The sequence below is a fragment of the Saccostrea cucullata genome, unplaced genomic scaffold (assembly GCF_032062105.1).
Source record: "Saccostrea cucullata isolate Sc308-1 unplaced genomic scaffold, CSIRO_AGI_Scuc_v1 ctg2170, whole genome shotgun sequence".
NCBI lineage: Eukaryota > Metazoa > Mollusca > Bivalvia > Ostreida > Ostreidae > Saccostrea > Saccostrea cuccullata.
This window is the reverse complement of record NW_026936609.1, coordinates 14897-40258: the sequence shown is the minus strand read 5'-3', so window position 1 is coordinate 40258 and position 25362 is coordinate 14897. Positions and strand designations below refer to the sequence as shown.

At 35.0% G+C, this 25362-nt stretch overlaps 1 protein-coding gene across 1 annotated transcript in view; it reads right to left on the bottom strand.

The window, feature by feature from the left end:
- LOC134245918 (stimulated by retinoic acid gene 6 protein-like) overlaps positions 1-25362 on the bottom strand; it is a 36400-nt gene that overhangs the window by 5976 nt on the left and 5062 nt on the right. Inside the window, exons 2-3 of the mRNA XM_062728155.1 lie at positions 1765-1867; positions 154-236 (exon numbers count right to left, since the gene is read on the bottom strand). Coding sequence (XP_062584139.1) covers positions 154-236; positions 1765-1866 — 185 coding nt within the window. The 5' untranslated portion in view covers position 1867. The remainder of the gene's footprint in view (positions 1-153; positions 237-1764; positions 1868-25362) is intronic.

Below are 25362 nucleotides of genomic sequence, written 5' to 3'. Positions count from 1 at the left end.
AAATGTCGATTTAAAGAAAGAATGTATATCATTTTAATACATTGTACATTTTGAAAAATGGTAATGTTTTACATCAAAGCATATCTGAAATAAGGATACGTGTAAATTATCAAAATAGGTTCGATTCTATCATTCTCACAATAATTTACTTACAGTGGAAGTCCTGGTCTACCATGACAAACCTCTGCTTTACATCGTCTTTTTTCGACAAAAGTTATAATAATTGTGGCCACGATCTGTTAGGATAAAAGTTTAAGGTAATCCGATCCTCAGGTTTATAAAATTAGCAGTTAAGTAATCAAAACTACTCATAAAAGTATCTCTGAATCTACAAAGTTATGTAAATGTGTCCACAGTATTTCTTTAAAGTTAAAGATTAAAGTTGATCATATTATATAAAGAAAATTGTCAAATCTCCCATATTTTTGCAGAAAAAGCAAATTGGAATATCTGCAATACATTTTCTAATTGCAAATTGACCAACAATTATATTTTAGGTTTCAAAAAGATAGGTATCCAGGCATTCAGAGAAATTTTCATGATTTTCATACCTATTTTGTATTTTTTGTCTTCTATTTCCGTCATATATTCTAAAGTACATAGTGCAAAAGGTATTTCCTATCATTGCAAGACACCACAGATCACTTTGTATTTCATATCAATCATGTTAATAAGCATTGGTATCTATGCCTGGATTCAAGAAAATCTTATTTCACTAAAACTGTATCATTTTCCCCCTTTTATAAGGTACAAATGTCAACTTTTATAAGACCTTTTCTAGGACTTCCAAAAAAACATTGAATCTTATACAGATGAATAAAATGAAAATTGTTGCATGAAAAAAATCCATTTTCAAGCTTCATTTTGATGCATTTCAAATTAAATATTGATTTTTGGAGTTATCCTTCCTGGCTGAGGATCGGATATCCTTAAAGCATGGATTGTATTTAATCCTGAATTTAAACTCGACATCAGAAATTTTAGCTACAATTTCCCTTACTTATTCAGCAAGATATACCTTCTTCACCTGCATACGGAGTTTACATATCTCAGTTGATTCTTTACGCAAGAGCATACTCTACGAATAAACAATTTCTAAATCGAGGTAAATTATTGACAAAAAAGTTGATCAAACAAGAATTTCAGCAGTCTCATTAAAAGTCATTTTCGTAAGTTCTATGGTCGATACAATGATCTTGTCAGCAAATACAATGTATCATTGAGTTCAATGCTGACTGACGTTTGTCATACTTATTGTTAGTACATTATTATTTATACACTGAATTGACGACGGATTATCCCGATCATGACAAGGAGCACACGGCGGGTGTGACCGGTCGGCAGGGGATGCTCACTTCTTAATGACACCTGATCCCACATCCGATTGATTGAAGGTCCATGTTTGCTCTGCTCCTATTTTGTATTGTTTTATGAACTTTTGATCTTAAATACTGTTCGTTATCTCCATATGTTTCATCTTCAGACATTCAGACAATATTTTAGAGGGCAATATTAAATGTTTTTTAAACGGTGTCTTATCGTATTTTATTCGTGAATCAATGATATAAAACTTTATGTTTTTGTATGACTAATATTTTAATTTTGTCATCAATTTTACTACTCTGAAATTGGCATCCTGATTCTACAAAAGTTTGTTATGACAAAAGTCTACGCGGTTTAACAACTCCTTAGCTCTCAAACTGTTTTAAACGATAAGTATTTGCTGGGAGTTTGACATTTAACTTTGAAGAGCTAAATATTTACCGCATATACAGCCATTCCTTGGTAAATGTAGAGGGCTACTATAAGCTCTAAACACTCTTGGTCCGTTTGAGTTGTGTTTTCCTGAGTCGCTGTGTTCTCCATGCTGTAAAAGATTTTTCAGAGAAACATTTGAAACAATCGCTACTTCTCGGGTCTTGCCGTCAGAGGTCTATGGTGTTCCATTGGGGCCACTCGCATCTTGGCACTCTCGGCTTTAGGGCAAAGATGCGAGAGTGCGAATTTGCGATGTGGAAAGGCTAAGGAGCAAAGTGCGAAGATGTGAGGGCGAAAGTGCAAAGGTGCGAAGGCGGAGGAACAATACTAGTATTGCTTCTTCGCCTTCGTCTTTTTTGTGGAGGTTTTTATCATTTGAAGATAATTTTATTTACAAAAATTGTGTCTATAGAAGAAGTTGAACCGCTGAGTCTGTTTCAAATTTAATTCCAGCAAAGATAATGAAATTACGTTACGCATAATGAAATTACAATGTATATTGTATAAACCGCGGTATGAATGAAGGTATGCTATTTAAGAAAAGTGACAGGAGGCTTGAAGTGCACACACAATTATAGTGGGCATTACATTTTAATATAGTTTAATAATAATGTTCAAGTCTAGTAGTACACTGATTAGCAAGTTAAAAGATATGCCAGATAACCATGTGAAATAAGAATGACTTTTTAATAATTGATAGTAAGCACGACAGCCTAACTTTTACACCTGTTTTAGTCTCATAATTATATAAAAATATATTTTGTATGCCACACTAATCTAGCGCATGCGTACATGTACCAATAACATCCAAGAACCCACTAAAATTATCTCAAAACGATAAAGAGCTTCACAGAAGTAAAATACGAAGGCGAAAGTGCGAAGTTGTGAAGGCGATGGAGCGGAAGTGCGAAGGTGCGAGGGAATAAGTGCGAAGGAAGTGCGATATTAGTATAGCTCCGTCGCCTTCGCACTATCGGCCTCGCATCTTCGCACTTCGCCATCGCATCTTCGCTCATTCGGCATCACAACTTCGCACTTTCGCCATCGCAACTTCTCACTCTCGCATTTTCGCACAAAAGGCGAGATTGAAAAGGTGCGAGTAGCCCCAACGGAACACCATATATAGAGGTCGGAAAAACAACATCGAATGTATTTACATCACCGGATGTTAAAAATTTATACATCTACCTGTTAATATAAGATTATACAAGAAGTCTCTTTGGTGGTATATTTTAGGTAATGTCTTCCATTATTTTTGTGAACATTTGTGAAAAGGGGGGTTTTCATGGCGTCTATGTAATGCATTCCAGGTTGTTTTTCCGCCAGTCGGAAAGGCCCGCGATGTTGCGATGTTGCGATTGACAATGAAACAGTCATCCAAAATGGAAACTGGAATCTGTTTTAAATGTACATTATTAATTAGTATTCAGAATAATCAATCGTCGGTCGCGTGATGATGATAAAACTTAACAAGAGGCCCATGGGCCACATCGCTCACCTGAGCACATGGGATAGTTAAAAAACACAAATCAGCTCCGTAATTAAAAGTTTACTTGTTGGGGGAGAGGGGATTTGAATTTTTTATTACTTGAGAATGTCATTATATCAATAAAACATACATGTATAATGAAATATGCCATACTTAAGAAGAAGAGTTTTAAAGATTTTTCCTATATATTTCTATGTAAAAATTTGATTGCCCATTATGGCCCCACCTTACCCCCCAGGGGTCATGATATGAACAAACTTGAATTAACTCTAACTGAGGATGTTTCCATATTAATATCACCAATCATAGCTTTACTGATCTTGAGAAGAAGATATAAAAAGATATTCCATATGCATTCCTATGTAAAACTTTGATCAGCCATTGTGGCCCCGCCTTATCCTCGGGGGTCATGATTTGAACAAACTTGAGCTGATGATGAGTTTCATCTTTTCTGGCCAAATGGTTCTGGAGAAGAAGACTTTTAAAAGATGCCATTAATTTTTCATTAATTCATAATTATCTCCCCTTGGAAGAGGGTTTGGCCATTCATTTGAAAACCTTGAATTCCCTTTACCCAAGGATACTTTGAGGCAAGTTTGGTTGATATTGGCCCAGTGGTTCTTGAGAAGGAGATGAAATGTGAAAAGTTAACAACAACGACGACGACAACGGACACATTTTGATCAAAAATGCTCACTTGAGCATTCGGCTCAGGTGAGCTAATAATTAACGAGGCCCATGGGCCTCATAGGTCACCTGAGTATCATACATGTATAATAACTTTCTAACAATTGAATATACTTCGTGTTTTAAACCATGAGGCCATGAAATTCACAATTTTGACAGACGCAGCATTGCTTATGAAAGAAATAATGTATTTTTACTATAATTATAATCAATAGAGTACGTAGGTGCGAGTGGCCCCGATGGAACACCATAGAGGTCGGAATCTCAAATTCACAATTCTGGAAGAGGCAGTTTTATTCAACATAACTATGTACTTAGTTTATTTAACGCCCAGGAGCAGAGAAGAAGATTTTAAAAGAAATAGTGCATTTTCACTATATTATCTTTTTAGCCCCGCCCTAGCATTAGAAATCCAGACCCTGGGGTTAATTTCATAATTTAGGTAGAGGACTCCATGCTGATTACAATCATGCAAACAGTTTGACTTCTTGATGTCCACGAGTAAAGAAAAAGATTTTTAAAGATCGCATTTATTTTAGTGGTTTTGCCCCACCCCTCAGCCCTCCCCCCTCCGGGGAGGGGGGGGCAGGGACCATAAAATTGAAATTTTTGTTCCCTTTTTAATCCATAGAGAAGAAGATGAAAATGTTCAAATGTTAACGCACGACGGACAACAGACAGCAATAGGCCACCTGAGTTTACTAATTTAAGGTGACCTAAAAATGTTCAGCTTTATATGCAATTCAGAGTTTTTCCTAATACAAATTAAGGCTAGACTGCTCCCTGTTCACACATCCACCACGATCAAAGTGTGGCCGAAAACGTGGCCGATCATGACAAATCGCAGGAGAAACGTAGTGGAGTCTTCAAGAGTGCAGTATGATCGCGGTATGGTAGGTAGTAGAAGCGCCGTAATCGTACAAGCAGCGCGGAAGCAACGTGGAGAGATCTTCGTGATCGTAGTATATGCGCAGTTAAAGCGTAGGAACTTATCAAGTACGCTACTAGAACGCCCCAACTCTTACTCATTCCTACTTCGATTTTTTTTTACATTCCTAACAATCCTACGAAGACCTACAATCATTATGACCTTGTGCTATCACGACCTATCAGGCAGCAGTTTGTTTTTATAGCGCTGATATTTGACCAATTATCATCTGTCAACTACATGTCACTGTACTAGACGATCATTTGCAGTTGAGACTTTTCACATCTTTTTACAGTTTCAATTTGAAATGCCCCGTAAACCACGTGGTAAAGGCTGGGGGTCGCAAAAAATGTATGCATCATCGCCAAAATCGTACTAGGAAAATCTTCGGTTGCAAGATATATATACATCATCGCCAAAATCGTACTAGAAGAGTAAAACAATCGTAGTATGATCGGCACCACAGTAGCGATGTCGTCATATTGTCATCTAGGTCTGCGTAGTATGATCTTGAATGTCGTAGTGTCAGCTCAGTGTAAACGCAGAAAAAACGGTGGCTGGTCGGCAAAGGTCTGCGTAGCATCGTAGTAGAAGCGTGCAGCGCGTTTGACAAAAGGACATCGTAGTGAGTCGTAATGAAGAGCATAATTTGCCAAATTGCTCGATTCAGACCGGCTCCTTTCCGCCCCGATCCAAATCTTTTCAGATAGTGGCTTGATCGGGATGATCGTCGTAAAGTCGCAGGGGGTTACTCCAGACTGTCGAATTTTGTTTTATAATAATGGATAATATCAAGGTTAATCACAAAGTCGTCGACATACAATCGCATCTCTTGATATACTTACCGTTCACGAGTGGTAGAGCGTTCGCTTCGTGATCGGGAGGCCCGGGTTCGATTCTCGTTCGCGGCGCCGCGTCAAACCTAAGACGTAAAAATAGATAGTGACTGTTCTTTCGCCAAGCACTCGGCATCAGAAGTGAAAGTCACGGGTCTTTCGGATATGACCTTAAAAACGTAGGTCCCGTGTCACGGTAGTTGCTGGCACGATAAAGAACCTTCACTGCTCAATGGACCTGAGTGCCGAGTATAGGTCTAAATTTGAAGCCCTTCACCGGCATACGGTGACGTCTCCATATGAGTGAAAAATTCTCGAGAGGGACGTTAAAACAAAATACAATCTTAATATACTTCACGATTTTTTTTTCAAATTTTGTTGGCGTATCATTTTCATCAAAGTTGTCGACATACAATCGCATCTCTTAATCTACTTCGCATTTTTATGCCTCCGTAAACGAAGTTTCGGGGGTATATAGTTTTTGTCGTGTCCGTCTGTCTGTCTGTCTGTCTAGCTGTCTCTCTGTTTGTCTGTTTGTCCGCAAAAACTTTAACCTTACCCATAACTTTTGATTTAGTGGAGGTATGACTTTCATATTTCATATGTGTATTGCTTGTGACAAGACCTTTCTTTGGGTACCACCAAATTTGACCTTTTGACATTGACCTTGGAGTTTGTCCCACTTTAACATGAAAATTTTAAACTTTTTCTTTGGCCATATCTTTTGAACAATAGATACCAGGACATTTATACTTCACATATGCAATGTTTGTTGAAAGACCTTTCATTGGATACCAACAACCCTGACCCTTTGACCTTGACCTTGTAGATTTTCGTACTTATGAAAAAAAACTAACCTTGGCCATATCTTTTGAACGGTAAGGGATAGGGCTTTCATACTTCATATACGTAATTCTTGTGAAAAGACCCTTTATTGGATACCAAAAACTTTGACCCTTTGACCCTGACCTTTGAGATTGAGCTACTCTAAAAAAGCAAACCTTGACCATAATTTTTAAAGAGTCAGGGCCAGTGCTTTCATACTTTACATATTTAATCCTTGTGACAAGACCTTTCATTTGATAACAAGAACTTTGAGCCTTTGACCTTGACCTTGAAGTTTGACCTACTTTTAAAAAAAATTGAACATTGGCCATAACTTCTGAACGGTTAGGGCTAGGGCTTTGCTCTACTTAAGTATTCTATGTGGCAAGACCTTTCATTTGATACTAATTACATTGACCTTTTAACCTTGACATTGGAGATTTTTGTACTTATTTAAAAACTTTAACATTGGCTTACTTTCAAATTTCACAATTGTTTTCCACTGAGAATACCCTACTTTTGGTACCAATTAATTAAATTTGCATTTATGAAAAGCATAATCTTTGCTATGTTGCCATACGGGGGCATCAGTGTTTCACAAACACATCTTGTTTTTTTTCAAATTTTGTTGGCGTATCATTTTCATCAAAAATAAATTGATCGATTGCTCATTATTTAACGTTCCTCTCGAGAATTTTTCACTCATACCACATAATTATCTTTTTTACTTTGATTGACTTTACTTCAACAAAAAAAGGGGGGCTGCACTTTCGGTAAGGACTTTTTTTAGTTAAAAGATTATTTCTGGAGAGGGAACCCCCCCACCACCACCACCACAAAAAATACAATGGTTAAGTTATAGTTTCTTATAGTTAACTGTAGTTAATTGTAGTGATAACTTTGACATTACATTTACTTTATTGATAACTTTGATTTTCAATAGTGATCACTATGAAAACTGATTTTTTACCATAAGCCACAGTTGTGTGCTTATGTGTATTTAGCAGGGGTGGTGGAAGGGGGTAGGGGATTTTCGACTTCCGTTCGGCCAAATTCAATAAAGGTTCATCAATAGGCATGGTTTGAAAGAATCGGGCGGTGCAGAGAGAGGCCGAAGTAGGCTTGTAGCACGTGAATTTACGGAATCAAGAGCATGTCAATAAAGGAAATACATCTGTTAGAATTTTTGTTTTCATGACGATAATCCCATTTTCTTGCTTCATAATTTTATGTATACACGCCTTCGACTTAAAAATGGGCCAATTTAATTACCAGAAGTCTCTGTCGAGACTGTAGCTCTACTGGTTCGTACTTATAACAAAGGATGAGAAAAGAAGCCATTGCCATCAGACCAAAACTGAAGGAGTAGCGTTTTAAAGGAATTTCACAGAAAATTCTATTTTAAGTAACCATGGCAACACCGTTCATCGAAATCAAAATCCGATGCACTATTTTATGTATCTTAGTGTAGTCTACTTGTGTGCCAAGTTATATTGAAATCAGACCAAAACTGTAGGAGGAGTAGCGTTTAAAAGGAATTTCACTGAAAATTCTATTTTTAGTAACCATGGCAACACCGTTCATCGAAATCAAAAACAGATGCATTATTCTATGTATCTTAGTGTAGTCTACTTGTGTGTCAAGTAAGATTGAAATCAGACCAAAACTGTAGAAGGAGTAGCGTTTTAAAGGAATTTCACAGAAAATTCTATTTTTAGTAACCATGGCAATACCGTTCATCGAAATCTAAATCCGATGCACAATTTTATGTATCTTAATGCAGTCTACTTGTGTGCCAAGTAATGCTGAATCAGACCAAAACTGTAGGAGGAGTAGCATTTAAATCGAATTTCACAGAAAATTCTATTTTAGTAACCATGGCAACACCGCTCATCGAAATCAAAAACCGATGCACTATTTTATGTATCTTAGTGTAGTCTACTTGTGTGCCAAGTAATACTGAAATCAGACCAAAACTGTAGGAGGATTAGCGTTTTGAAAAATTGTTTACAGACAGACGGACGACGGACACCTTACTATCGCATAAGCTCTTCGCTAAAAACAGGGTGATTTCATAGAAAACAGCACAAGTTTGTAACAAGAAATGAGTGGGGAAACTTAAAACGAAGCAAATTTTATTAAATTGTTTGCAAATGTGAAAGGCGAAAATAACCATGTACTGTATTCAGGAGCATTTTTTTTATATCAAGACTTTTTTGTACATTCTACTCAACAAGGTCATCGAAAGCAGTAAACTTTTCAAGAAAACACAAATATAAAATCCAACTACTTCAATTGCCCTCAACTTTTTAACAATCACAAACTTTTTTACCGAGTAACTGTTGTCAGAACTCCGTTGAAAGGCATGTCCCCACCCCCACCCCCTTTTTTGTTGTAGCATATTTGAATCATAGAAATCAAGCATCTTTGGTATTTTGAAATGATGATTCAACCATTCAGTTTGTTCGCATGATAATTTTATGCATAACCGCCTTCTTCGTTTCAGGAAATTATATCTATCTTGATCAGGCAAGCATTATGAAACTAAAGCCCTTGTGTTCAGAACTTAATTAAATTACACCATATTGATTTACCTGTAGTGTTTTCAATAGTGTTGCTTTAATTCTTTATGGTACTAAAAATCTTATAGTAGAGTGTTGCAATCGATTTTTGTCAAATGACGTGAATTTTGCAATTTTTAAAACCAGAAACCCTAGATCTATATTCATTCTTTGAGCGTAGGTCTATATAGGCTTTATTAGTCCCCAGCGACTGAGCGAGGCAAACTATATAGAAATAAAATAATATTTTTTGAAATAAAGTTTTCAAAAACAAAATAAAGTCGTTTTATTCCCTCTCTATTAGCAATATTACTTTGTTATGTTCAAAAACATTACTTTGTTTATCTAGCTTAAACTATTGGGAATGCCTGTACTATGTAAAGTCTCTTAGAAAATCTTTGACGACAAAAAAATTTGAAAAATGATAACTATAATAATAATAATATAATGCACTATTTTTATATATAGAATTAATGAATGGCAATCAGAAGTTGGACGGTTATTCGCTATTCGCTATTCGCCATTCGAATGGCGAACCGCAGGCTGTCTGCCGTTCGCTATTCAAATTACCGTAAATGTCCTAATAATTTTTTTTCTTCAAAAAACCTTAATAACGCATTATAATCCGTGTTTAAGAAGAAAAACAAAGACATCACTTAAGGAAGAAGAGTGAGGACCCCAAACCAATGCAGCTAGCCTGACAAAAATGATGAATATTTAGCTAGCCCGGTCAAAATTGGAAAAAAAGTATTTGTACATAAGAGTAAATTACCCGGGGTCAGGATAACATCCTGGATCCCATATTTAGACTCTTATATTTTTACAAGGGAGGAATATGGGAGAGACCTTTCAAACCTCAAAAGAAATTTATGTTGCAAGACCGGACACCTATTTAGCTAGCCCGATCAAAATTGGAAAAAAAGTAAAATACTATAATTATAAGAGTACATTGCCCGGGGGGCTGGATAAAATCCTGGATCCCATATTTAGATCTTCATATTTTTACAGGGAGGGGTATGGGAGAGACCCTTCCACTGTCAAAAGGAATTTATGTTACAAGACCGGGAACCTATTTGGCTAGCCTATTCAAAACTGGGAAAAAAAACGTATAATGCTATAATTATAAGAGTACATTGCCCGGGGGGCTGGATAACATCGTGGATCCCATATTTAGATCTTCATATTTTTACAGGGGAAGGGTATGGGAGGGACCCTTTCACTTTCAAAAGGAATTTATGTTACAAGAACGGGAACCTATTTAGCTAGCCCGGTCAAAATTGGGAAAAAACGTACAATGCTTTAATAAGTAGAGGACATTGCCCGGGGGGGCTAGATAACATCGTGAATCCCATATTTAGATCTTCATATATTTACAGGGGAGGGGTATGGGAGGGACCCTTCCACTGTCAAAAGAAATTTATGTTACAAGACCGGAAACCCATTTGGCTAGCCCGGTCAAAATTGGGAAAAAACGTTTCATGCTTTAATAAGTAGAGGACATTGCCCGGGGGGGGGGGGGGCTGGCTAACAGCGTGGATCCCATATTTAGATCTTCATATTTTTACAGGGGAGGGGTATGGGAGGGACCCTTCCACTGTCAAAGGGAATTTATGTTACAAGACCGAGAACCCATTAAGCTAGCCCGGATGAAATTGGAAAAAAGCCTTATAATTCTATTATATGTATTTCTGAATAAGAGTACATTGCCCCGGGGGCTAGCTAACATCCAAAATCCCATATTTAGACCTTCATATTTTTACAGGGGAGAAGTATGGTAGGGACCCTTCCACTGTTAAAAGGAATTTATGTTACAAGACCGGGAACCCATTTCGCTAGCCCGGATGAAATTGGAAAAAAGCCTTATAATTCTATTATATGTATTTCTGAATAAGAGTACATTGCCCCGGGGGCTAGCTAACATCCAAGATCCCATATTTAGACCTTCATATTTTTACAGGGGAGGGGTATGGGAAGGACCCTTCCACTGTTAAAAGGAATTTATGTTACAAGACCGGAAACCCATTTAGCTAGCCCGGAAGAAATGGGAAAAAAGCCTTATAATTCTATTATGTGTATTTCTGAATAAGAGTACATTGCCCTGAGGTCTGGCTAACATCCAAGATCCCATATTTAGAACTTCATATTTTTACAGGGGATGGGTATGGGAAGGACCCTTCCACTGTTAAAAGGAATTCATGTTACAAGACCGGAAACCTATTTAGCTAGCCCGAAGAAAATTGGAAAAAAAAACCTTATAATTCTATTATATGTATTTCTGAATAAGGGTACATTGCCCTGGGGTCTGGCTAACATCGAAGATCCCATATTTAGACCTTCATATTTTTACAGGGGAGGGGTATGGGAGGGACCCTTTCACTGTTAAAAGGAATTTATGTTACAAGACCGGGAACCCATTTAGCTAGCCCGGAGAAAATTGGAAAAAAACGTATAATTCTATTATATGTATTTCTGAATAAGAGTACATTGCCCTGGGGTCTGGTTAACATCGAAGATCCCATATTTCGACCTTCATATTTTTACAGGGGAGGGGTATGGGACGGACCCTCCTACTGTCAAAGGGAATTTATGTTACAAGACCTGGAACTCATTAAGCTAGCCCGGAGAAAATTGGAAAAAAACGTATAATTCTATTATATGTATTTCTGAATAAGAGTGCATTGCCCTGGGGTCTGGCTAACATCGAAGGTCCCATATTTAGACCGTCATATTTTTACAGGGGAGGGGTTTGGAAGGAACCCTTCCACTGTTGAAAGGAATTTATGTTACAAGACCGGGAACCCATTTAGCTAGCCCGGAGAAAATTGGAAAAAAAACGTATAATTCTATTATATGTATTTCTGAATAAGAGTACATTGCCCTGGGGTCTGGCTAACATCGAAGATCCCATATTTAGACCTTCATATTTTTACAGGGGAGGGGTATGGGAGGGACCCTCCGACTGTTCAAAGGGAATTTATGTTACAAGACCTGGAACCCATTTAGCTAGCCCGGAGAAAATTGGAAAAAAAACCGTATAATTCTATTATATGTATTTCTGAATAAGAGTACATTGCCCTGGGGTCTGGCTAACATCGAATATCCCATATTTAGACCTTCATATTTTTACAGGGGAGGGGTATGGGAGGGACCCTCCTACTGTCAAAGGGAATTTATGTTACAAGACCTGGAACCCATTTAGCTAGCCCGGAGAAAATTGGAAAAAAAAACCGTATAATTCTATTATATGTATTTCTGAATAAGAGTACATTGCCCTGGGGTCTGGCTAACATCGAAGATCCCATATTTAGACCTTCATATTTTTACAGGGGAGGGGTATTGGAGAGAACTTTCGACTATCAAAAGGTATCATGATTGATGTTTCAAGACCGGGAACCTTTTTATAAATTACCTTGCCCGGATAAAATTGGAAGAAATACGTCAATGAGATTTTAGAACGCAGTTTGCAGTTTTAGGGTGGGGTACTAGGATTCAGTTACGACTTCTGTGAAATATTGGTGATGGAACTATCTCTAGTTTCCAAGATAGAGCCCTCAAGTTTTCAGCCCTACTATACTACACGAATGTAATGGTTTGGGCTGTGGATATCGGCTTGAATAGCTTAGTTGGTGGAGCACCTGACTGGAGATGCATGGGTCCCGGGTTCGATTCTCGGTTCAGCCATACATTTTCTCCTTTCCTGTTACAGATTTGGTGCCGTTGACCACCCCTGGAATTGCAGGTGAAAGTCCTCCCAGGGGCAATAAGAACTTGGGTTGTGTCTTCGAGGGCGAAGACCATTTTAGGAGGGAGGACTGTAATGGTTTGGGCCGTGGATATCGGCCTGGATAGCTCAGTAGATAGTGCACCTGACTAGAGATACAGGGGTCTCGGGTTCGATTCCCGATCCAGCCATACATTTTCTCCTTTCCTGTTACAGATTTGTTGCCGTTGACCACCCCTGGAATTGCAGGTGAAAGTCCTTCCAGGGTCAATAAGAACTTGGATTGTGTCTTCGAGTGCGAAGACAATTTAAGGAGGGAGGAATGTAATGGTTTGGGCTGTGGATATCGGCCTGAATAGCTCAGTTGGTAGAGCACCTGACTGGAGATGCAGGGGTCCCGGATTCGATTCCCGGTCCAGCCATACATTTTCTCCTTTCCTGTTACACGAATAAACATCGGGCTCAATACGTAGAATATATCTACCAATTGTGGGCTTCCTTTAGGTGGCACAACAGTATTAAATTCAGCTATATATTCTTACCAAAATTATGCAAGTTTGAGAAGAGATGTAATTCATTTAAAACAAACTTCTGAGAAGTTTAATTTTGGATCTTGTAAAACAATTCTTTAAAAAGATTTTATTACCAAAAAAAAAATCATAGCTACGGAAGCCCATTTAGGACCTATCGAGAAATATTTTTGAATCTGATATAACGAATTGTCGAATTAGTTTCTTTGAATTCGTTATAACGAATTTAATCTATTATAACAAATTTGTTGATTTTGTTACAACGAATTCAAAAATTTGATAAAACGAATTAAACTGGCTATAACAAATTCTAAAACTTGTTATAACGCATTGAATTCGTTTAAACGAATTCCATAGTTTGTTATAACGAATTAAATTCGTTAAAACGATTTCGACAAATCATTATATCGAATTCATATGTATTTTTCTATAGACCCTGATTATTGAATTTGATTAAACGAATTTAATTTGTTATAACAATCTTTAGAATTTGTCTAAACGAATTTAATTTGTTATGACAAATTTTGAATTCGTTTTAACGAATTTAAATCGTTATAACAAATTGAAGAATTCGTTATAATGAAATCAACTAATTTGTTATAACAGATTAAAATCGTTATAACAAATTCAAAGAAATTGTTATAATGAATAAAATTTCTTATAACAAATTCGACAATTCGTTATATCAAATTTCAAAAATATTTTTATAGGTACTCAATGGGCTTCCGTACATAGCCATCCAGCAAATCACGAAAGTTTGTTTCGGTCGAAGTCGAGCAGGTGCCTGAAAATCAAGTCTAAAGCCTAATCACTCCCCTCTCAAATAAAGTATACAAAAAAATCAACATGCCCTAAATTTTAAAAAATCTGGTCAATATAGAAAGTTTACATGTTGATTTTCATCTCATTAAAAAATCATCTCCATTCTCTTATCAAAATGCTAGAATTGGAAGGGGAGATTCAGGAATTATTTTGCGTCAGCCATGATGTGACGTAAACTCTAGTGAAATACTGTTATGACACCTGTAAATAGCAGGTTCACTCGAGAATTCAGCTCAGTGAATTAAAACAGGAAACTCAATTAAAGTAAACAGCTTATTATTATACATCCGCATGAAAAGCTTGATAGTATAAAGTAATCGGGTTGTCCGTCCGTCTGTTACGCTATGGGGTACCTATCTCTTATCCGCAACTCCTCTTTTACCACTGAATGAAATTCAATGAGACTTTCACAGAATCTTTTTTATATACTGTAATTGTGACCTTTTATTTTACTTTTTGATCGGACATATATTTTGAGTTTTCCAGAACAAAACAATGACACTGCCATTTTTTCCATAATATTGAAGGTACCCATCTCTTTTCATATCCGCAACTATCTCCTCCTATACCACTGAATAATATTTAATGATACTTTCACAGATTCTGCATTACATAATTTCATTGTGCACCTGAAATTTTACTTTTTATCTGACACTTGTCGGGGCTCCAAGAGCAAAACAGTGACATGGGAGGCTGGGGCAGTGAGCTCGTTGCACTCAGTACCTCTAATTTTCTTTAAATTGTGTTAAACTAGAATTGTTCAAAAGGGACAATACCTCCGAAAGTTTTTTTCAGAGAAAGTGCCAAGTTACAAATATTAGTATTGGTGTTCACAATTTGTTTAAACATTGAGTTAAAGCCTTTTAATTCCAAGAAACACTGACTTTGTCAGTTGATGCCTTACTTTGACATTTGAACATGCGCTATGTATGGATATTTGTGATTGATAAAGGAATTGAATTATTTCGAGTGAAAATGTGGACAAGACCTTGAACTTGCCCAAATAAAATAGAAAATCATCTCTGAAAGATATTGATCGAATATGAATTCATTTTTCTTCTTCCAGTGACCTTGAACTTACACATATAACCTTGAATAATGGTCAAGTCAAACTCTTGGGTCATAAGCAATCTTTGTATCAAAGAAGAACCCACCAAATATCCATACGAAAAATATTGACCAGAAATAAATCATGCACTTTTCTTTTAGTGACCTTGAACTTGCAAAAATTACTATGAGTCAAGGTCATGACAGTGGTAAATTCAAGTTTTTTGCATGGGGAAGAAAATAACCTCAATTCATAAGTAATCGTTAATGGGAACTCAAAAAGTTTATACATAAGAAAGATATGGGCCGGACACGAATTATGAAATTTTTCTCTTAGTGACCTTGAACTAGTCCAGCATGCTAGAGATTCACGGCGAGATACTTTTGACTTGGCGCCACGTATCGTTAACCGAGGCTCTTACTTGTAGGAGTAACCTTGAACGTGTCCTAATGACCTTTGGTTAAGGTCATGCCACATCCTTAGGTCATGGGCAACTTTTATAGGATCTTTAGCAATTTTTGTAGGAAAAAGTAGATTATAAAGTTTCACCATAAGAAAGATATGGATCAGACCCGTATGCACAGGCAACCAGACAGCAATCGAAACGAACAGATATTTCCTAGATAATTCCTATATACCCCTTAAAACTTCTTTTTAAGATAAAAAGAAGAAAGATGAAACGTATGGCTTATACAAGTCATTTTGTTTTATTTATTTCAGTTAAAAAAACGAACAAACATAGGCCTTTCAGTCAATCAATCCATAGATATATCGACTTCATAAAAAGAGTATTGTCCCTTTCTTTGAAGTCGATATACACAACTGTATCTGTGGATCTATATCTGTATAATATCAATCAAAAGTTGATAATGAAACTTTTACAACTGAAAAAAATGAACCTATATTTTAGATATTGCTACTATAAAATAAAGAACTTGTCTTCATTTTCGTTGAGAAACAAATTTAAAAAAGGATGTGTTTGTGCAACATTGATGCCCCCAAATGGCAACATAGCAAAGGTCAAACATTTCTCATATGCGAATTTAATATATTTGTGTACAAAGTAGGGTATTCTCGTTGGGGGGGATTGTTATGGCCCTTGTCATGGACGGCAGGCTTTTCTGGTCGCTCCGAGTATATTGAATTTATTTGCATATTTTTCCTATTCTGGAGCGCTGTATGCTGTTTAAGGTTTCGTCAAATGTCAACATGTCTAAAAAATTATTTTTACAATTGCTCCAAAATTATGTGTGGTATGAAGTCAAAACGTTTACATTTTGTAAATATATCACTGATTAATAGATAGAAAGTATTACATTATAACAAATATTTTTATAAAGATATTTTTTGAGAAAAATTGTATCAGAAAATGTGCATATTTTAGAAAAAATGCACCTGCTTTATTCTGTCCTTTTTGTGAAAACCAACATTGTAGATATAATTTATGTGTATCATTGAAGGGTAAGTTGGACATGAATGGTCTCTGAAAGCCTGTTATTGAAAGCATCATGACATGTATAAAGATTAGACCCCTATAGAATCCGCCATTTGCAGTGTACTTTCACTTTCAAGTCTTAACATTTGGACAAAATAAACAAGGAAAACAACTTTCCAGAGGCTATCCAAGTCCAACTTGCCCTTCATTGATAAACATATTTTGTTTCTGCAATGATGGTTTTCACTAAAAGCATAGAATTAATTAGGTGTATTTTTTTGAAATTATATGCATTTTTAAGAAGAATTTTTCTCAATTAATATTATTCCAAGTATTATTTTTATCAACTGATACTTTCTATCTGTTAACCAATAAATAATTTATAATCTGTATAAGTTTTAACTTTATACCTTACATACTTTTGAGGCTATTGTAAAAATAAAATTTTGGACATGATGGCCTTTGACGAAACCTTAAATTGTGTGATTGGTATTGTGGTTTGTATGCCGCAACTAGATACAACGAACTGTGAGTATCAGATTGTGATATTTTGAACTTTGAAAATCAAAACGACAGCAAGTAGTAAATCTAACTGAACACTACTCAGCCCTACTCAGTATGCAGAAGGTACAAAGAAACCTGTCGATACACTTTTCGACAAAATTCTACAAGGGTATAACTCATGAAGATGTACTAGATGGGCTAAAAGAAAAGATTAACATTGATGATATCAAAGCAATTCAGATAACAGAAAAGGAGTGTTTTGTAACTCTAAAAAGTGAACAAACAAAAGAACAACTATTAATGTCCGGTGTAACGGTAAAAAATCGAACAGTTACATTGTATGAGGTCGACAAACAAATCACGAATGTGACAATCAAAGATGCCCCTATTGAACTACCAGACACTTTCATAACTACTAATATGATGCAGTATGGTCAGGTAGTAGCAGGCAGCATCAAGCACGGCACTATTAAAAATACGTCGATTGAAAATGGTACACGTTACTTGCAAATATTAAACTGTGCACCTACTCTACCAAATAGAACAAAATTCGGAGATCACGAGGTCAGAATCTTTGCGGATAATAATCGCACGCAATGTCTATATTGCGGAAAATCTGATCACCCCTCGTACAAATGCCTACACAAATCCATAAACAAAACAATTTGTTTTAATTGTAACAAACAAGGTCATTTAGCCAAAGACTGTGAAAATGAACCTGTGTGCAGATATTGTAAAGAAGAGGGACATAGTAAGGAAAACTGCGAGTTACTATCTGAAAAAATGGTACAAAAGTATGGTAAATATGCCGCAGATATCAATGAAGGCAGAGAGGCTTTAAACGACGAAGACCAACGAAGCGAAACTGACAGTACGGAAGCAGGCACGCATGACGATCAGATCAATACCGTTATTCTGGGGGCGTCTAACTGCAAGCGCATTCAAAAGCTTCCACCAAATATCTTAAACGCCTCGGTCTCTGGGTCATCCTACGAAAACGTGTCACAATTACTCGAATATGCTAAGAAAAAATTAGACGAAACTACACCTGAAAACGTAATCGTTCATTTAGGAACAAATGATGTTACCAGATGTCAAGACGAAATCGGGGATTTAACCGGCAATGTAATGATGGGTCTTAACAAGATTCAGGAAACTTTCCCCGAGGCTCGAATTGCAGTATGCACAGTCATACCCAGGAAAGGAAAAAGCGCCGCGATTAAAAAAATGAACGACAACACTTGGCATGTGAATAAATTCCTTGAAAAATTGTGTGAAAAAAATAAATTACTATCAGTGATTGACGTGTGCAGCACATTCATAAATGACCAAGGGCTTGCTACTAGAGCACTGTATGACAGCAATGACCCCAGCGGTGTGCATGTCAGTAGCGAAGGAGCCGAGAAAATTGCCGAAATTTTCGGAAATTACAATTGTTCCGCGAACGGTCCTCCTCGTACCCCTAGTATTACAAAACGGAAGTTAAGCTCAAATACCCCAACTTCAACCGAAAAGCAGGGTAAAATCCAGAAAATGTAAACTATAAATAACAGAGCTGAGCAATGTGATTTTTGTTACATAGACTGGTTACCATGTACATATTACTACCTGTATATATATTGTACATATTATTTTTTTTCTTCATTCGTTTTTCTTGGTATTTTTTTTTTTTAGATTATATTATCACTTAAAATGACTCTACAAATAGCTTCTATTAATGTTAACGGACTACGAGATAAGAAAAAAAGAATGTGTATTTTTTCATGGTTGAGTAAACGTAAATACGATCTAATTTGTTTACAAGAAACACATGGGACAGATAATGAAACACAAAAGTGGGAAAATGAATGGAAAACATTTAAAGGGTCAAATTCTATTTGGAATAATTGGTCTAGCGAATCACGGGGTGTGGGGATGTTATTCATGATCACAAAGCCCGAATTTAAAATCACAAAAATTATTTCTGACAGAGAGGGAAGGGACACAACTGTTAGCATAAACAATAATGACTTTAAAGTAGACCTTAAATGTATCTACACACCGAATAACGGAGTTGACAGAAAACAGTATTTTAACTCACTAAAATTTGACGAAACAACTCATTATAAAATTATATGCGGTGACTTTAATTGCACACAAAATAAACAGCTTGACAGGTATCCCGTGCCCTTACGAAATGATATTGCGGTATCAGAACTTAATGAATTAATTAAACGATGCGAATTGCAGGATATTTGGCGAGAACGAAACCCGGAAAAACGATGTTACACATTTCACAGGGGCAATTCAAAATCAAGAATAGATTTTTTCCTTACAAGTGAAAATATACTACACAAAATAAACAATTGTTCTATTGTCCATTTCCCATTTAGCGATCACGATTTGACAACATTGAAAATACAAATAGACAATATCCAAAGAGGTCCAGGGTTATGGACAATGAATCATAAAACATTAACAAACGAAGACTTCCGTAAAACATTTGTTGAATTTTGGGATAATTACAAGAAAAGCTTAGATAATTGTCAGGATATTCTATACTGGTGGGACTTAACTAAATATAAGATAAAAATATTGTGTATTGAGATGTCAAAAAAATTAAACGTTAATAAACAAAAACTTGAGAAATTAGAAAAAGAATTAGAAGAGATTAAAAACAAACCTACAACTAATAAAGAGTATCAAAATGACCTTGAGCAAAAAATAAAGGAAATTTATATAGATAAGACAGAAGCGGCAATAATACGATCAAAATGTAGATGGTTCAAAGAAGGAGAAGCTCCTTCGAAATATTTCTTTCAATTAGAAAAGAGTAATGGAGAGAAAAAATTATGGAATAGAATAAAAACAGAAAATGGTACCTATAAAACTGACATTGATTCAATCATCGAAGAGCAAATTAATTTTTATTACAAATTATTTAATACGGAAGGATGGGATAGTGAAAGTGGGGAATTATTATTAGCGGAAGTGCAATGTAAATTAGACGATTATGATGTAAACATGCTCGATAGTGATATAAACGATAAAGAAATATATCAAGCAGTGATGTCATTAAAGCCAAATAAATCTCCCGGTGAAGATGGGATTTTATCAACTTTTTATCAGATATACTGGGATGTAATTAAAAATGAATTTTCAAAAGTTCTAAAACACATATTTCATAGGGCCACACTTTGTGACTCACAAACAAAAGGAGTAATTTCATTAATACATAAAGGGAATGAAAGAGAAGATATAAAAAACTGGAGACCATTAACAATGCTTAACAATGATTATAAAATTATTGCTAAAATACTCGCCGAGAGATTAAAAAAAGTACTACCAAAATTAATTCATCCAGACCAAAAAGGATTTGTTAAAGGCAGAAACATAAGTGATGCAAATAGACTGATTCAAGATATTATTGATTATGCTGATAATGAAGATTTAGAAGGAGCAATTATATTTCTAGATCAACAAAAAGCGTTCGATAGAATTGAATGGGGCTGGATAGCAGCAACATTAAAAAGATTTAACTTTGGTGAAAAATATTGCGATTGGATAAAAATGCTACTTATTAAATCAAAAACATGCATTAAAACTAATGGATTTGTATCTAAATATTTTCCAATATCAAGATCAGCAAGACAAGGTTGCCCTATAGCTCCATTACTTTATGTTCTTCAAATAGAGCCTATGGCCTGCGCAATTAGGCAAAATCCGCAGATAAAGGGCATTTTAATTCCTTATGAAGAACAACACATAGAATGTAAAATAAATATGTTCGCAGACGATACTCAGCTATTTAATAAGGACGAAGAATCTATAATAAATTCCTTCAATGTGTTAGAAATATATGAAAAAGCCTCAGGGGCAAAAATCAATTTCTCAAAAACAAAGGGCCTGTTTATTGGCAAATCAAAAGGTAAAACACCAAAATTTAAAAAGATACAGTGGATAAAAACTAATATAAAAACTTTGGGGGTATATCATGGATATGGTATTGATACTAATGCAATTTGGTTGGAAAAAATAGAAAAAATAATGAACAGCTTGCATGTCTGGAAAACTAGGAACCTTACATTCAAAGGGAAAACCTTGATAATAAAAAATTTAATAATTCCAGTTATTGGCTATGAAATCGAAATGAGGGGAATACCGGATAAATATGCAAAACAATTAAACGATATTGTCTGGTCTTTTATTTGGGATAATAAATTGAATAAAATTGACAGAAATGTGTGCTGCTTAAGCAAGAATGAAGGAGGGATGAATATGACAAATATCTTTAATTTTATAAAAAGTAAACAAATAAAAACAATTTATAAAATCATGCATTCAAAGTTAGAAACATGGAATGCTATTGGTAAATACTGGTTACGGAGTAAAGATATGCATTCAAGTCAGGAATATTTCTTATGCACTTGTTCAGATTTATCTCCAATTTTCTTAAATAAAATGTCTATTTTTTATAAAAAAGCACTCATCGCATATAGCGAATTTCAGTCAAAATTTGAGCCAGAGAATCGAGAGGAAATACTTAACTTATCACTTTTTGGTAATAAACTTATACAATTCCAAGGGAAAAGCCTATATGTGGAATCATTTATTAAAAGTGGTTTATTAAAAATTAAAGACATTTGGAATGATGTGGAAAATTGTTTTAAATATAATGACACCATTTTTAATGAATTATTAGACAAAAGATGTTGGATATTTGAATATAGTAGGGATGTCAAATCGGTCAATTTTTAGTACTCGGTTACTCGGACGTTTTTCCGATCGAGTACCCGGGTACTCGGTAAAAAGTGTAAATAAATATGAACAAGTAAATTGATGACTGTAAAACATTGTAAACTCTTCGACTTGTAGAAATAAAACCACATGCTTTGATAGGAGGTTTACCCGTAAATGTATTTCTATCGTAACAATGATAAGCACTTCGTGCCCGACAAAATTTAATATAACATTTTTTTTTTAATATCAGATAAACACAAGAACTAAAATCATAAAACGTTCACACTATTTTTGTTTAAAAAAATACTCGTTCCATAATTGTAACTTTTTGTTGCGTTTGACGTTCAGGTATCAGTCGTCAGAGCTACATGTACGTAATTAAGTTGAACTTGGACGTGATCTTGAGTTCTCATAACAGACCGGATATACGATTTTCGCACACTTTTTCACTCCAATATTTTATAGCTTTGCGGGACAGTATTTTGTGGTTTGATGCAACGATCGCCATCAGTTTTTAAAAGTCTTTGCATTCAACCATTTGTATTAGCATGTAATCAAACTCAACCATATCAACAATTGCTCGTGTAATATCATCTGTCTCTTTTTCGAGAACTTACGGCTTCTCGGAGAATTGACAAAATTATCTAATTTTTTAACATAATAGACCTTAAACGATGTTCTTTAAAAAACAAACAATTAAAGCAAATCATAAATAAGGGTGGAAGACAGCCAAAGGTGAGAAAAGCCAGGCAACAGGTGCTTGGTCACGATAATTACTATATAAACACTGCCAAAGGCGATAACGGTCATTTAGAGGTGTGGGAAACCCTAATTACTGTGTATACACGTGCAATGAGCATTTTACGATTTAAAACAGATTGTTTAAAGCATAAATAAATAAGCTAAGAAATATACAGAAATATACATCCGAGTAACCGAGTACTGATTTTAGTATTCGATACTCGGACGTTCGATCGAGTACCCGGTTAACCGGGTACTCGTTGACATCCCTAGAATATAGTAAAATAAAATCAGCCATTCCTAAACAGTTTTATCCAATATTGAAAAATAACAACTCAGTATTTAATAGCGAAATAAAACTCTCTTATAAACTGAATAATAATTTACTCATAAAAAGAGATAGTAATAAAGTGGTAACCTTTGAAGATAACAAGTTAAAGAACATAGAAAAAATATTGAACAAGACAATAATTCCAAAATGTCAAGAAAAATGGGAAAATATTTATCAAAATAACATACAGTGGGACCTAGTTTGGAACAGTATTTCAAAATTGAAAGTTAAAAATAAAATTCAAGAATTCCAATGGAAATGCGTGCATAACATATTGTATACTGAAGATAAATTATGTAAAATCGGACTATCCAATGGTTTATGCAACTTGTGTAAAAATCATAAAGAAAATCAACAACACCTCTTTTTCCATTGCGCAAAAGTGAAAACAACACTCAAGTTACTAGAAGATATAATTGAAAATGTACTACAACTAAATGGAACTTTACAAATTGACCAACAAACAATAATATTAGGATACTTGAAGGAACCGAAAACCCAAAGAACCGTTATTAACATTTTAATATGTATTTATAAATGGGTCATATGGAAAACAAGAAATAAAATTAAATATGATAATTTAAAAATAACTGACTACAGTATTAAAAATGCATTCAAAAATGAAATGAAATCGAATTTTTTACTATTACAATCACAGGATTTGACAAAATTCAAAGAGAAAATAAATCATATGTTTCAAAATTCCTTGGGATTCTAATACCATGCAGTTATAGGGTTATTGGCATTATCTGCTGCCGTGATAAATTATACATACATGTATTCACATTCATTAATTAACTATATGGCACACTAGGTTTTTGTTTTTTTTTCTCTCGGTATTATCTGCTGCCGTGATAAACTATATATACATGTATTCACACACAGAAGTCCACTATACGGCACACTATTTTTTTTATTTATTTATTCCTTTTTTGCTATGTTATTTTTCATGTAACTGGAAACATTATGTTTAAAATATGTTCAAAATGAATAAATTAATAGATCATCAAATGAAAATGTAATGCCAGATTCAAACTATGTATGTGAGGAAAAATATTCATGTCTTTGTAAAATTCATTCATTCTGATGTATTATTATAATCTAATTTTATTATCACAAAACTCTACATATTGATCTTGTTTATATGTTGTAAAACACAAAAAGACCCGTATTTGAGGGTGACCTGGCCCTAAATACTAGTTACAGTGAGATTGATATAGACTTCTTTCTTTTTTTTCCACACAATCTCCACTGCAACAAGGGTCATATTTCTATTGGTGTTAAATGCATACCTTGTTATTTTATATAAAAATGGTGCTAATTTGCTTTGAGATATTTATGTATATGTATGAAAATGAAGCGTCAATAATCATATATTAGTATAATGGTGTTAAACGTATACTTTGTTATCATATGTAAAAATGGTGCTAATTTGCTTTGAGATATGTATGAAAATGAAGCGTCAATAATTTTATATTATCATAATGTGAAAAAATTCTGTTCAAATTTTGGAAATATATTACATAATACTATATCGATCCAGGGAGCTCCTGGCACCCCTGGTGAGGTATTATCAGAGGGCTTCTGCGGAAGTTTTACCTCTCTGTTATATTGTATGTTATTGAATAAATAATTGGAGGAGAAAAAAAAAAAAAAAAAAAAAAAAAAAAAACTTTTACAACTGAAAAAAATGAACCTATATTTTAGATATTGCTACTATAAAATAAAGAACTTGTCTTCATTTTCGTTGAGAAACAAATTTAAAAAAGGATGTGTTTGTGCAACACTGATGCCCCCAAATGGCAACATAGCAAAGGTCAAACATTTCTTACATGCGAATTTAATATATTTGTGTACAAAGTAGGGTATTCTCATTGGAAATACAATTGTGAAATATGAAAGTATGCCAGGTTAAAATTTTTTTTCATAAGTAATCTCCAAGGTCAAGGCAATTAGTATCCATTATAAGGTCTTGCAAAGAAGAATACATATGCGAAGCATGGAAGCCTTAGCTCTAACCCTTCAAAAGTTATGGCCAAGGTTACTGAGTTTAAAAAGTAGGTCTAACTCCTAGGTCAAAAGGTCATGATTCTTTGTATTAAATGAAAGGTCTTGTCAAAAGGATTACATATGTGAAATATCACTAGCATTTAGCGTTTAAAAGTTATGGCCAGGATTGAAGTTTTTTCATAAGTACTGAAATCTCCAAAGTCAAGGTCAAAAGTTCATGGTTATTGGTACCGAATGAAAGGACTTACCACAAAAAATACATATGTGAAGTATGGAAGCCCTACCACTTCAAAGGTTAGGGTCAAGGTTGTCAATTTTGAAATGTAGGTCCAAGGCCAAGGTCAAAGGTTCAGACTTGGAGGTACGCAAAGAAAGGAAGGTCTTGTCACAAGGATGAAATATGTAAAGTATAAATGC